A 16,622-nucleotide genomic window follows, 5' to 3' on the forward strand; every position below is an offset into this window, starting at 1 on the left:
CTGCTACATCGTTAGGGACCCCATGTAGTCTATCCTTTAACCCCTTAAGGACACATGAGATGTGTGACATGTCATGATTCCCTTTTATTCCAGAAGTTTGGTCCTTAAGGGGTTAAGCAGGGTTTCTAAAGAAGGGTACTAGATCTGGTCTCTTTTTTAGGGGCATTAACCAGGAAAGCTGTTCATATCTATATTTATATCTTTCTGCTATCATACAGGACGTTATACTAGCCTTACATACGTCAGGGCAGCATTTGGTGTGCTGTTTATATTGAATCTATTTCTGTACCTTAATAGATTTTGTTACACTGCACCGATACATAACGATCTTGCTATTCAGCCAATTTATTGCAACTGTATCGTGTGCATTGTGCAGCTACCATTTTGGGGACGCATCTACTTAACCTCCTACTGGGTTTTTGCCCTGTATTTGTCCATTTATGTTTTGTTCACTCACTTCCCGTTTGTATATATTCCTCACTTAGTACTTTTAGTTTTAGTCATTTTTTCTGCCTCAGTTATCCATTATTGTGGCAGAAGTGACTAGCGATCTAGTATTTGTAAGTGTGTGTTTTTAGTTTCATTCAATAAAGTAATTTATGGATCTTTTCTATATAATACAGGGACAGACCTCTCTCTCTCTTTCTTGATTGACATACATGGTTCTTCTTATATTGCTGTTTTATTTCTTTCTTTTTCCATTTCTTTTGTTTTACTTTTTTTACGATATTGCATAGCACATATATTGGCTACATATGCTGCAATTTTATTATCTAATAATTGTGTTGTGCAAATGTCTTATTATGTAGTTTTGAAAATGTTAAACAAAAATGTAATTAACCCCTTAAGGACGGTGGGCGTTCTATGCCGTCCTTTTTGGGGCAGTCCTAAACGCCGGCGAGCGGCATAGAATGTCCCCGACGTCCTTACAGCTTACATAGTTACATATGAAACTTACCATGACCCCGCCATTCCCATGCCGGCGGTCATGATCCTGGGGTCTGCCTGGGAGCTCAGGCAGACCCCCTCTGCCCAATCTGCACCCCCCGGCCATGTCATCGCGGGGTCCTCACGATCACATGGCCGGAATTGCAGGCTTATGAAGTGCCTGCAGGTGCCTGCCTGAACTATCAGGCAGTCCTCCTCATGCCTGTAAAAAGTTTTAAAAAGTTTGTAAAAGTTATTAAACAGTTTTTAAATTAAATAAAAAGTACTTAGATCATATATATATATATATATATATATATATATATATATGATCTAAGTACTTTATATAGATCATATATATATATATATATATATATATATATATACGATCTAAGTACTTTATATACACATACACACATCATTAATAAAAGTGTTTTTTTTAATATTAATATATGTATATATATATATTAATATTAAAATACACTTAGAATGATGTTAATTATATATATATATAGATATATAAAATAATCAATAAATAAAAAAAATTATATACCAGTTTAATTTGTTCTAACTGTATATATACATATATATTAAATACATTTAGAATGACGTTATAAAATATATATATATATATATATATATATATATATATATATATATATATATATGCATAACTAATCTGGCAAATTTCAATGTGAAAAAAAGGAAATTCAAGCTTTATATTTGACTCAGTAACTTTTGAAAGCACCATGAAACATGGACATGTGGTGTACTGTTATACTTGGGAGACTTCTTTGAACACAAATATTAGTGTTTAAAAATAGTAAAATGTATCACAACAATTATATCGTCAGTGAGTACAGATTGTGTGTGAAAAATGCAAAAAAATGCATTTTTACTGACGATATCATCGTTGTGATATATTTTACTCTTTTTAAACACTAATATTTGTGTTCATCGAAGTCTCCAGAGTAAAACCGTACCATACAGGTTTTATGGTGTCCTGGAAAGTTACAGGGTTAAATATAGGACTTGTGAGCAAAATTATCTGGACTTTCTGCCTGGGTTGTCGGGCAGGTCCCTCAGATTGAAATTAATAAAATGACTTAATTATGTAAAAATATTATATAAATATATTTGTAGAATTTTAAATATATAAGTATATTTATGTATATATATACTTATATATTTAAAATTCTACAAATATATTTATATAATATTTTTACATAATTAAGTCATTTTATTATTCAAGTGAAGCAAAAAGATCTGATTTTAATCTGAACACTGCATGCCAATTTGTACAGATGTTGCTGAATAATTATCATATTTGGTTTTAGAATTCCCATGGCGGTGATAATTTGGCCATTTTCACCGGATTTTGTCCATCAGGTGTTGACAAAATTTGGTGATAAATGCTTTCCTATGGGGAGGGCCTAATGCGTTCATGAGGAATGCGTATTAGGCCCACCCCATCAGAGGGCATTGGAGCAGGTGGATTGCTGACCCAGCACTGAGGCAGATTGGTGCTGGAATTGGTTAAGTGTTAAAAGGGTTTTTAAATCTTTCAATACCAAGGCGGCCACAAGGGAGGGGAGGGCTAAAGGGAACTATAGTGTAAGGAATACAACTATCCTTACACTATAGAATCCCGTAGGCATGTTTTTTAAGCAAGAAAGGCTGTCTAATTCCCAGTCATTCACCAATTAATTTCATTTGTGTCTGTAGATCACATGACAGTCACTTATATCACTGCACAATTCATTGATTATAAGAATCTTTTTTTGCAGGTTTGCAGTCCAACTGGCAGACGTTATCATTTGCCCTCATAGCACCGTAAGTATTGTAATCCTTCAGTAATATTTTTAGAGTGGATGTGAGTTTACTTTGTTTATTTTCCTTTCTGAACCATTACATGGTTGTGCTATTGTGTGTTATGCAGTTCTCTGCTTTGCCTCTATATATTCAAACTACGCAATCCCATCTTCTTGTATAAAGTATTCCACAGTGCGGTCCACTGGGCATCACCCCTGCCTAAAGAGCCAAGAGCAGATGTGGAATAAATATAAGAGAAAACAGAATATACTTCGGGGCTTAATTACAGATTAGATAAGATGGTATAAATAATGATGCCAGTGAAATGGTAATGTACTCTGCCAAACATTATGCCCATCAGCTGTCCAGAATACCACAAAGAAGGAATATGTGACAAAGACAAAAGAACTAAACTCATAATAACAATTATTTATATAGCGTTAACATGTGCGCTATACAATAGGTAAACATGACAAACCTTTAATTCTAACTAACAAATTTAACATATGGGAAAACTAGGTAAAGAGGGCCCTGCCAAAATGAGATTCCAATCTAATTCCAACATATACTATTTTGGGCAAAACATTTTTGACAAATTAACATGTATATTGTCTTAATTTGCATTAAAGCTGTATAATTCTAGATGTAAATAGGAGGATTTCAATTACTCATTTGCCAGTTTGCTTTTGCTCCTACAAACCTCATCTTCAGAAGTAAATGAACAATGAACAGAGATAACATGTAATTTTCACAGCAAAAATGTTAAAAAATAAACATGCAACGTTAAGCAAAACACTTTATTCCCATTGTTATTCTGAAAATCTATGTACGCACAATTAACTCCTTACCTTAAAGGGTTACTCCAATCACAATAACCATTTCAGTGATGTGAAGAGGTCATGGTGCTTGGCGTCTGTCGGGGTTATTCACTAAAGGGAGAATTCAAGGTGAATTCAAAGTGAATTTCAAATTAATATCAAAAGAGACAAACTGGAAAATCCTCTAAGTCAGCTATGTTTTCATTTCAGCTACTCTGGCCTTAACTTTGATATTTCATTTTGAATTCTCACTTAAGTGAATAGCCCTGTATATGTGCAGTGTTCAATATGAAGCACTGCACATACTGAGATATTTTATATTGCTGTCAGAGATGTATCTCCATCAAGCTGACTGATGCTAATTCTCTGCTGCTCTGCAGAAGCCATATGTGCATCAGAGAAGGCTTAGCATCCAGCGAGGACCCAGGCAAGAAGGCCAACCAATGCAGTTTAAATTTGAAAGATATTTTGTTTAACCACTTCACTTGATAAACATTGATATTTAACGGTCCCATAACTGTTTGGTCCCTTAACTTGCTTGGCAACCACGACGGGGAGGACTGTCTGTCAAATTCCAGGTTTTATTTTGATCAGAACTTGTACATGTGCCTCCATCCTTAAGGAGTTGAGGAAAGTCAAAAATATGTATGCAATATAACGTTGTTGTTTTAGTTTAATAAATAGTTGTTCTCCAAATATGAGTAAATAGAAATTAAGCTATTAAATCAGAGTGTTTACCGTTGAATAATTTAATCAATATCTGTGTATTTCAAATGGTATAGAACAAAATCTGCTCTTATTAACTGTTATTGCAAAACACAAATCGACCAGGGATTCAGCTTGTATCACAAAAATATAAACATAAAATGCAGCATAGTGTGATAAAGTTACAATTTAAATATTCATTTCATGTTTCAAGGTTGCACTCACAAATTGATGTGTTTTTTCCAAGCCCTCAGGTTGCCTCCACTGTGGTTAGGGGTGATCCTCCTGTTGTTTGGTTACCACGCCAATTCCAAAATTAGGAAGTCCACACACTCCCAATGGTTGGAAAAAAAGGGCATTTATTGGCTTTAAAGTATAAAAATAAAACAATAAAATGCTATTACTGGTCCTATGCGTTTAGTCTCCCTTAGGAAACTTCCTTAGGGACCAAATATCAAATACAGTTAAAACATATAATTACATACACTGCCAAAACATCAACAAGTGTACAAATGAGCCTATTTCCCCCTCCCCCCTCAAACCCTTAAATATGCTCAAGCTGGGAGTCTATTGGTGGTGTGGTGGGCGTTGGTACATAATCCTCTTCTGATTGGGCTTTCTATCTGCAGTTGAAAGGTGTCCCAGCTGTTTCCATTTCATTCAATCTTTTTTTGCGGTAACATTTTCTTTCCCGCTTTATTTCGGGTTCGGCGCACTTCCGTGCGTTCCACTGCGGCTTGAAAAAAATGGCTGTGCATTCCATTGGATTCGATGATCAATGTTTGAATTATTGCCCTCTGGTGGTCGCCAAAGGTAATGTCATGGATTTGCATGACATTACAGTCCATATCAAAGCATATAGAAGAAAGGATAAATGAAAGGAGACAATATATTGATTTATATTCTTTTTTTCAAATCACAAATGCTTCCAACAATCCTTTTCATTTAATTCATCAGCTTACAATTGTCCTTTTATCATTATCCTCTCATTCCATTCTTAATATTAAATCTTGATGTATATTATTATTAATAACCCCTTTAAAAAAGGTATTTCATCGGTTATATCCACACTATACCATGTTTTTCACTATATATATATATATATATAAGCACTATAATTTCCCAAATGTTAACTTACTTTTGTATGTAAATTATACTTCTCTCCTTTTAAGTGCTTATTTTAAATAAATTGTTGTATTATTGTCTATTTAGGATCCAAAAAATATATATTATTTATATGTATATCTTACATAGCTTCATCAAAATCTTTTTTTCTTTTAACCTGCTTTTACCTTTGGAGATTTGCCATTAAAAGTTTTACTCTAAGGAAATATTTTTCTAACCAGGTAGATACCCTATATCTATTAGCCCAGGAAGCATACTAGATCCACATCAACATTCAATCCCCTTGGGTTAAGAGTCTGTAATTTGTGGATCCGGTATGTTTCCTTCTGGGCCAGTTTTTGATCTCTATTGCCTCCCCTCCAGTACGGGGACATTTTTTCTATGGCTATACAAATTAATTTTTTTAAATCAAACAAAGGGCAGGAGTTACAGTGGCTCAGTACTGAAAGGGATTTCAAATCTTTTTTGATGTTATTAATGTGTTCCCTTGCTCTGATTTTAAAAGCCCTTTTTGTTTGGCCTACATATTGTGTACCGCACGCACACTGCAGTAAAAAAACTACATAGTCCGTGAGGCAGCCAATACTATTTTTTATCGGGAAATTTTCCCCTGTGATGTTACTTTTAAAATGTGTATTATTTTCAAAATTAATCGTAGAACATGTTTTACATCTATTGCATCCTTTGAACCCTTTCAATTCCTTTTTTTGTAGTTCTTGTTTACGTTTTATGGCATAACTTGGAGCCAAAAGATTTTTCAATTTTTTTTTTTTTTTTTATATATTAATGTTGTTTTTTTCAGCAATATCTCTCCCAAGAAGGGGTCTTCCAACAGGATTGGCTAATATCTTTTCAAACTTTTCTTAATTTTAAAGTGATCCGTAGTATATAGAGTTATAAAAGCCGTACGGAATCTTTCTCCATCCTGCTTAACTTTTACTTTATCTTGTAGTAATTCATCCCTTTCCCTTCTTGACATAATTCTAATTTCCTTATCTATTGAATTCTTGTTATAACCTTTTTTAACCAACTTTTTCTTTATATGATCTGCCTGTTGTATAAAATCGCCGGGGTGGGAACAGTTACGTCTCACCCTTGTCAGTTGTCCTCTTGAAATCCCCCGTGGCATCTCTTTACACGGTGATAAGTCACACTTTGGGGTTAGAAGCAATTAACCATTTCATGAGTAAAGATAGAGATCTACCTAATCACACAAAAAAAAATTCATTTGGAAAGCAGTAGAATTTATTTTGAAACACAATTATTTTTATTTTGACGGGTGTTTTTATTTACAAACCACGGGGCCCGCCATGGGAACCAGGTTCGCCCCCAGTTATGCTAACACATACATGAGGAGATGGGAATATATCTTTGTGTGGTGTGGGCATGACTGGGTGGCGAATCTGGTGCTATGGCGGAGGTTTATTGATGATGTGTTGATTATTTGGAAAGGCGCACACACACGTCATTTGTATCTTTTGTAGGTTATCTAAACGATAATGACTATAACTTGTGTTTTTCACCAATTTGGAACAAGAACGAAATACACTTTCTGGATTTAACTTTGTTTGGAGAGGGAAATGAGATAAAAACTAAATGTTATTTTAAGCCGACAGATGGGAACAGTTACGTCCACAAAAAGAGCTGTCACTATCAACCGTGGTGAAAAACATGGTATAGTGTGGATATATCCGATGAAATACCTTTTTTAAAGGGGTTATTAATAATAATATACATCAAGATTTAATATTGAGAATGGAATGAGAGGATAATGATAAAAGGACAATTGTAAGCTGATGAATTAAATGAAAAGGATTGATGGAAGCATTTGTGATTTGAAAAAAAGAATATAAATCAATATATTGTCTCCTTTCATTTATCCTTTCTTCTATATGCTTTGATATGGACTGTAATGTCATGTAAATCCATGACATTACCTCTGGCGGCCACCAGAGGGCAATAATTCAAACAGTGATCATCGAATCCAATGGAACGCACGGCCATTTTTATCAAGCCGCAGTGGCACGCACGGAAGTGCACCGAACCGGAAGTAAATCCGGGAAAGAAAATCTTACCGCGAAAAAAAAGATTGAATGAAATGGAAAAAGCTGGGACACCTTTCAACTGCAGATAGGAAGCCCAATCAGAAGAGGATTATATACCAACGCCCACCACACCACCAATGGACTCCCAGCTTGAGCATTTTTAAGGGTTTGAGGGGGGAGGGGGAAATAGGCTAATTTGTACACTTGTTGAAGTTTTGGCAGTGTATGTGATGTTTTAACTGTAATTTGATATTTGGCCCCTGAGGAAGTTTCCTAAGGGAGACGAAACGCGTAGTACCAGTAATAGCATTTTATTGTTTTATTTTTCTACTTTAAAGCCAATAAATTCCCGTTTTTTCCAACCATTGGGAGTGTGTGGACTTCCTAATTTTGGAATTAGCGTGTGAACCAAACAACAAGAGGAACCCCCCTAACCAAAGGGGAGGCAACCTGAGGGCTTGAAAATAAAAACATCAGTTTGTGAGTACAACCTTGAAACATGAAATTAATATTTAAATTGTAACTTTATTACACTATGCTGCATTTTATGTTTATATTTTAGTGATACAAGCTGAATCCCTCGTCGATTTGTATTTTGCAATAGTTGTATATGGGCACCAAGTTGGGAGGTGACCTAAGGGAAGCAAGTATCCGAAAAGCTAAATTTATGCTAATATTTTCCACGGGTGAATAGTGGAAGCTATACTTATTAACTGTTAAACTAATCTGAAATGTTTTATTTTAAACATGAAATCTTCATCTAGTTGCAAAAGTAAAAATTATGAAAACCAGAACAAGTCTTTACGTTTAAAAATTTTAATCTTGAGTCTAAATAACTGATTTAAAGTGACACTATAGTCACCAGAACAACTACAGCTTAATGTAGTTTTTCTGGTGAGTAAAATCATTTCCTTCAGACATTTTCATGCAAACACTGCCTTTTCAAAGAAAAGGCAGTGATTACATGGCCCCTAGCAACACCTCCAAGTGGCCACTCCTCAGATGGCCAATAGAGGTACTTCCTGGCTCAATGCTCAGTGTCGTTCAGCGTCTCCACGCTCTGCATGGGGATGCTGAATTTTCCTCGTAGAGATGCATTGATTAAATGCATCTCTATGAGGCGGTGCTGATTGGCCAAAACAGTGTTTGACCCCACCCTTTGGGAAAGCATTGGATTGCCAAAAAATCTGCAATTCTGATGTCACCAAGGGGGCTGGGCCAGCGCCGGCGGAAATAAGGTGAGTTTTATAAATTTTTAAGGTGGCTAAGGGGGGCTATATTTTGCACTATAGGGTCAGGAATATATTTGTGTTACTGACCCTATAGTGTTCCTTTAAATCGTGATTTAAATTGACTTGACTTAAATCAAGCCCACCTTGTTTCTGACTTTTGGACTTTAATATTGCTAGATAATTTTTCCAAATAATATTGTAATCACTTTTAAAATTATATTATATTAGGAAACATATAAACATTTTAATATTTTCATATATTTTACATAAAATAATTGTAAAAGTTTATCCAGAAATATTAATTTGAAAAGCTTATCCAACAATATTAAATCAAGGCTTTTGTTATCATCCGTCAAATTCATACCATGCTATATGCAACAAGAACAGTAATCTGCTATTTATAAATATAATTGTATTTCTCTTTGTAGGATCTAAAGCAATACGAAAGAGTAATTTCCAATTGGCCATCCATGCTATGTATGCTATTCTTGGTGTGCCGATTTGTTCACATATTTATTTGCAGAAAAAAGATAGAAGGTGACTACGAGGTACAGTATTAGGTCATGTTTATAGTTTGTTTTAAAGATTATTTGAAGTGTTAATACAAATGCCCCCTACAGGACATTTACCTTTAGGCAGGTGTCTACCGTGCCTAATGGCAAATTTCCTTGTAGTAGAGATATCACCTAAGAACCAGTAAACATTAATCACACAACCATGTATATATAAAATATATAAAATGTGTAAAAATCTCAATATCTTAATATTCTCCAAAATAAGTAGGAAACAACCCAAATGCCATCAGTCAAATATAAAGTATCCTGTATTTAACAAAATAGTTTAAAATTGTTAGTAAAACAAGGAAGCATGAATAATATAGTAATAATAATAAAGAAATAAAATATGTTAAATATAATGTAATTTTTTTTTTCCCAAGACAAGAGAAGGATAATGAAATATTAAATACAGAGTGAAGATATAAGGACAGATCTATACATAAGTTAAATTGAATGTTTATAGCACTTCTTATCGCATTTGTACGACTCACATTACTAAAAAGATTAAAAGTTCATATTCATATAAATCATGCACATTATTGAGAGATGAAATGAAAAAGGTAAAAAGAAAGAGAGGTGAGAAAATAAGAATACAAAATAATTTAGAGCACAAATAGAAAAGGGAAAGGAAGGAAATAGCAAAGGGGAAAAAAGAATTAAAGGGCACAACAAAACAGGAAAGAGTGAAAGGAACGATACACTTTAAGACGTAATAAAGACACAAGAATTAAATAATTATATACACAAAGATTAATTCTAGTATTTAAAGACATGGAGTGATTCACGACAAAGGGAAAAAAGGATAGGAAAGGAAATGAAAAGGGGAAATGTTATTTTTATTATTTTTTTCTCCGTCTCCCCCTCCTTCAGAAGGTTAGAAAACAAAATAAAAACAGATCTCCCGTACCACACGTACGATAGCTAAAGAAAAAAAAAATAGTAGGAGGAGAATGAATCTCTCTATACAGGGAGATTTCAGTTTTTTAGTGGAGTGCCACTTTTATGTGTTTAATGTTTTGTATTTTTATCTTTGTAAATGTTACGGAATAACTCTTGTTTGGCATGGAGACCTAAAATATAAAAACTTCCTTAAGGATTTTACATGATTGGAGATGACTTGAAGTTTATGACACTTAATATTCAGAGCATTAATTTTCCACAAAAAAGATTAGCACTGACAGATTGGTTAAGGAAAAATCATATCGATATTTGTTGTTTGCAAGAAACACACTGTAAAGATACGGATGCTACAAGACTAAAAAAATAAATATTATCCCATTCTTGAACATTCATCTCTACAAAACACAAAAAAAGAGGGGTAGCTATACTCGTGTTAAACACAGTGAAATATGAAGAAATATATAAGCTGGAAGATAAAAAAGGTTTTCTAATATGTATGTTAAATGATAAAAAGTACTCCTTGCTGAAAATCTATTCCCCAAATAAGAGACAGTTGCATTTCTTGAATGGGATTTTGGCTAAAATAATTGACTTGATTCAAGGGGCCTTTGTATGCATGGGGGACTTTAACTGCGTTGCAGATCCCGCCTTAGACAGAAAATTACAAAAAAGCAAGAAACCAGACCCCGCATCCAAAGGCTTAGCAAAATCATTTCAAGAGACGTTAGCAAGATTTAAGTTATATGATGTATGGCGTACCCTGAATCCATTGAATTTAGACTTTACATATAAACAATACCAATCTTATTCAGGGTTGGATATGTTTTTAACCACTGCAGACTTAATCAAGACCTGTCATAATAGTAATTTAAGCTCTTTCGCCTGGTCTGATCACGATCCGCTTACATTGAATATTAAGACCTCATATACGAGGGATAGGAATCAATGGAGAATTAAAGATTTCCTTTTAGAACCTCCTAACAATCAAAAAAAATTAGGAGATAGGAACAGATAATTTTTTTAAAGAAAACGTGAATAATAAAATAAACTAATGGCCTGGTGTGCCTATAAATGTGTCATCCGTGGTCACTTAATAAAGATGGAGATACAATATAAAAAGAAAGGACAAAAAAAATCAGATCTCTACATAGAATTACATAAATTGAATATAAAAAATAAAATTAATCCAGAAACAGAAATAGCAAATCAAATAAGCAAGATCAAAGAGGTAATTAAAGAACAATTGCTGCTGAGAGCAAATAGACTATTGATAAGATTTAAACAAAAAAGCTACTATTTGGGAAACAGAGCAAATCAACTCTTAACAAGTCAATTACGGAAGGAACAGGCGAATGCTAGAATCATAAAAATCATTACAGAGAAAGGTGTAGCTCTATCTTTTTGGATTACTATTCCTTGCTCTATAATATCCCAGCTGAAATAAATTAAAAAAACAGAGATCGAGAAATACTTGAAAGACCTCAAATTGCCAACTTTGAACTTAGAACATAAGACTAAATTAGATTCTCCATTTAAAATTGAAGAAGTCCAACAGGCAATAGCCAGATTAAAAAACAATAAATCCCCAGGTCTAGACGGCTTTTCAAATTTATTTTATAAAAAAAATGTCAGGTTCTATCACTCCATATTTGTTAGACACATTTAATGAAATCAAAATGAAAATGTATTTTCCAAGTGAAATGTTACAAGCTAAAATAGTGCCCATCCCTAAAGAAGATAAAAATAGATCCAGAGTGAAGAATTATAGGCCAATTTCACTTATCAACCAAAATATCTTCCTCAATACTGGCAGAGAGGTTGAACGAAATAATTCCTCTTCTAATACATCAAAATCAAGTGGGCTTTATTCACACGCTGGTCCTTTCACTGGATGCTGAGAAAGCGTTTGACAGGGTCAACTGTGAATTCTTACAAGAAACATTAAAAAATGTAATTTTGGTAATTCAATAATCGACACAATAATGGCCATTTATTCATCTCCAACTGCAATAATTTCAGGTCAAGGATTTCTAACATCTTCCTTTAAGATAAAAAACAGCACCCGACATGGTTGCCCTCTTGCACCTATGCTTTATATTTTGACTCTAGAGCCGCTACTTCAAAAGATAAGACAAGAAGGTAATATAAAGCGAGTGGAAATAGGCAAGCTGGAATATAAACTATCTGCATATGCATATGATATTATTTTAACAATTACATCTCCTAAAACATCTGTGAAGGCTTTGATAAACACCATAAATATATAGGGGAAAATGTCTAATTACAAACTAAATATGGGAAAATCCCAAGCCATATCATACAATATAAACTTATCCCAAGAGGCCTTATTAAAACAAGCCTACACTTTTCAATGGTCAGATGATGGATTAAAATATTTAGAAATCAATATCCCTAAACAAATAAGAAATATAGCGGAAACCAATTTTTCACGCCTAATTAAAGAATTAACCTTGAAATTAAAATCTTGGAATGATACTTTTGTTTCCTGGATGGGTAGGGTAAATGTGATTAAATCATACATATTACCAACATGGTCTTATAATTTTAGAATGATTCCCCTGAAAGTGCCGATTAAATATAAAAAAACTATTCCAAACACTGGTGGACAAGTTTTTATGGCATAATAAAAGACTGCGAATATCGAGATAATTAATACCAAAAAAAAATCCAGGGAGGCATGAACTACCCGGATATATTTAGATATCAACTTGCGAACAGTTTGAACCATGTTCATCAAATATTAATGATATCCCCCCAAAAATCAAGAATGGTATAAAATAGAACATTACATAATGAAACTAGATAATTTGGAGATTTTACTCTGGTGTAAACCACCAGAAATTAACAACATTTTGCTGAAAGCTAACTCTGGTCTTGTCTAATATTATGGAAGATTTGTCTCAATTTAAGAAAAAATATGCAAATTTTGGATAAATGCGCAATGACTTCTCCACTAGAAATTTTGGAATACAATATTCTAGATTTCCTGCTGCCAGCAAGCCTTCAAAAAAAAAAAATCTAAGAATTTAAGATTTATATCTTAAAAATAATCTCAAGTTTTTTAGGCAACTTCAACAAGAGTATGGAAGTACAATGAATGAGAATGTTTCCATAATTAGAATCAAATATTATCTGATCAGAAGCCTGGAAAAAAAATAAAAATATTAATTCGACAAACTAATAAGCAACAACTCGAACAAAAAAATCGTAAGAGCTTGGTACGATTTGTTAGAATTAAGCCTACCTACAATAAAATATAAAGCTCTAGAGGCATGGAGAAAGGAAATGTCAATTCAAATAGATAAGAAACAATGGTGGGATAGTTGGATTCAAATAGAAAAGATTAATCACTGTCTTTCACTGAAGGAACTAAATTTTAAAATTATATATAGGTGGCACTTATATCCAGTGAAAGTGCAGAAATTCAAAGCTACTGCAAACCAAATATGCTGGAAATGTAATAATAAACCAGGGAATCTAGTTCATATGCGGTGGTCTTGTAATAACATTAAGAGTACTTGGCGGAAAATATTTGCTTGAATTTCAGAACTGACGGAAACAACAATTCAAATTTCACCAGAAACGTCTCTATTCCATTTAGGTTTGGACAATCTTGATTTTTCTAACAAAGCCTTGAGAATACAAATATTACTGGCAACGAAGATTGTAATAGCAAGGCAGTGGAAAAGTCAAGATGTAATACAATGGCCTAGGGTTATAAGTCAGATCTCTCACCAATGCTTAATGGAAAAGGGGTATTACTTAGCTAGACAGAAACAATTCCTATATAACATAATTTGGAATCAATGGCTAACTAAACAAAACCAGGGTAATATTTAAAGATTTAAAGATTTCAGAAGTCAGGAAATTGGTTAAAAAAGAGAAAAAAAGAGAAGGAAAAAGGAGAAAAGGCAAAGAGGAGAGAGAAAAAGAGAAAAAAGAAAAAAAAAGAAAAAGGAATTATGATGCCCCGATCTGTATGCCACTTAGAGACGGTCTCCATGCCAAAAAACATCCTTTTCACTTTAAATGTTTGTGCCTTTGAGTACTGCTGTAGTACTAACAAGGACATGGTCAATGGTAACAGTCATTCGCCAACAGCTGTACTTATTGTTTGTCATTTTTACTTTATATATGTGCACTATTTGATACTTCTACCCCACGAGGAAACCTTAATGCATATATTGTCTGTATTTTTGTTTTTGTCTGTAAATAAAAAAAAATATATATAATGTAACATTGAAAGGCTATGGATAAAATCTACAGTAAAGAAAAAATAAAACTCATAGAGTAGTACAGTTAATCACACCAATATTCTAGTGTTCAAGGTTACACTCACAAAATAATATTGATTGTAGGCATATCAAATGATTTATAGATGGTATAAGGTCCACAACAGGGAAAATGGAGGAGAGAATAAGAAAAACACAATAAGTGTAGACTGTTAAAGGGACAATATAATCACCAGTGAAACTACATGTATTCCTGACCCTATAGTGTTAACACGACCATCTAGCCCCCCTGAGCCCCTCATGCCTCCATAAATATAGTAAAAATCTTACTGTATTCAAGCCAGAAGCTGTAAATCTGCATGCTGATAGACTCAGGAAAAACAAGCAGTCTGCTGACATGTGATAGCCTGATTCAATCACAGTGCTTCCCCATAGAATTGGCTGAGACTGACAAGGAGGCAGATCAGGGGCAGAGCCAGCATGATTCAAACACAGCCCTGGCCAATCAGCATCTCCTCATAGAGATGAATTGAATCAATGAATCTCAATGAGGAAAGTTCAGTGTCTGCATGCAGTGGGAGGAGATACTGAATCACAGGATGCTCGTGCACAGCAGATCTGAGTGGATGGAGGCATATTATGCCTCCATCAACTCAGTAGTCCCATTGGTTCACTATGAGTGACTGCAACTGGAGGTGTTCCTAGCTTTCAATGTAAACACTGTATTTTCTCAGAAAATACAGTGTTTACATGAGAAAGGCTGCAGGAAGCTATAGTTCTCACCTGAACAACCTCATTAAGCTGAAGTTGTTCCGATGACTATAGTGTCCCTTTAAGGACTTAATTATGCGCTTAAATAAATCACACTTACAAGTTTGAAGTGATATATAGACAAATCATATCCATAAAGTACGATCCCCAGCCATCATCCACAGATTTTCGTTGTGAAGGATAAGGAGTACTGCTTCTTAATTAACAAGGCAATTTATTGGATACATATAAAATCTAAATAAAGCAAATACAAATGTAAAAACAAAATACAAAAAGTAAATAAACCAAATACAAGCTTCCTACAGTGGCCTGACCCTAAGCGTTTTGTCCGCTCAAAATCGTACTTCCTCAGGGCTAATAATTGAAATCTAATCTCCTGTATAGTGTAATTCATCTTGTATCGTCCGGCGTTGTTTTAAATGTAAGGGTGCCATTCCCACGATTACCGTGAGCCTATCAGCTGCGAATGGTCCCTGCTGTAGCTGGTGTTCGCAAAATGCATTCCAGACCTTGTTCTTGTGTGTTGTCCGTTCCTGTGCGCATGTGCACGTATGGCGTTGCATTCCATCAGTCGGAAGATCAGAGAATACGCTTGTGTTCTACTTCAAGCGCTTTGTTGATTCCTTATACCATCTTATATAAAGTCCCAGTATTGCTCGTGAATAATATGTGAAAAAATAAAAAGATGCATATGTACAATGATCTTAAAAAGTGAACAAAGCTTAGAAATTCCCTAACAGAAAAGTTATTAGCAACAGATCTTTTAAGTCCTGCAAGTTGCTGGTTCCTAAATGGATCAAATTTGTTGTTCCAGTTACCAGGAAAGGTTAAAGGATCTTAACATATATAGCTCGGAGAAAAGACAAGACAGGGGGATATGATAGAAACATTTAAATAAATAAAAGGAATCAACACACTAAAGGAGTAGAGTATATTTATAAGAAGAAAAACTACCACAACAAGAGGACATAGTCTTAAATCAGAGGGGCAAAGTTTTAAAAATAATATCAGAAAGTATTACTTTACTGAGGGGGCAGTTGATGCATGGAATAGCCTTCCAGCTGAAGTGGTAGAGGTTAACACAGTGAGGGAGCTTAAGCATGTGTGAGATAAGCATATATATCCTTGATATAAGATAAGGCCACGGACTAATGAAAGTATTTAGAAAATTGGGCAGACTTGATGGGCTGAATGATTCTTATCTGTCGTCACATTCTATGCTTCTATGTTTCTATCCCACACATGCTCAATTGGTTGATATCTAGGGAATTTAGTGACCAAGGAAACACCATGAACTCTTTGTCATGTTCCTCAAACCATTCCTGAACAATTTTTGCAGTGTGGCAGAAAGAGGCCACTGCCATCAGTGAACACCATTGCCATGAAGGGGTATATGTGGTCTGCAACCAGGGCCGGCCTTAGGGGTGTGTGAGGTGTGCAGCTGCACAGGGCGCCATGAAGCAGGGGGCGCCCTGTG

The 16,622-nt window shown here is 34.4% G+C and overlaps 1 protein-coding gene across 1 annotated transcript in view; it reads left to right on the forward strand.

Moving 5' to 3' along the window:
• LOC134612809 (stimulated by retinoic acid gene 6 protein-like) overlaps positions 1–16,622 on the forward strand; it is a 218,338-nt gene that overhangs the window by 101,583 nt on the left and 100,133 nt on the right. The window contains exons 7-8 of the mRNA XM_063457254.1: positions 2,715–2,760; positions 9,093–9,212. Coding sequence (XP_063313324.1) covers positions 2,715–2,760; positions 9,093–9,212 — 166 coding nt within the window. The remainder of the gene's footprint in view (positions 1–2,714; positions 2,761–9,092; positions 9,213–16,622) is intronic.

Source organism: Pelobates fuscus, chromosome 5, assembly GCF_036172605.1.
Source record: "Pelobates fuscus isolate aPelFus1 chromosome 5, aPelFus1.pri, whole genome shotgun sequence".
Lineage (NCBI taxonomy): Eukaryota > Metazoa > Chordata > Amphibia > Anura > Pelobatidae > Pelobates > Pelobates fuscus.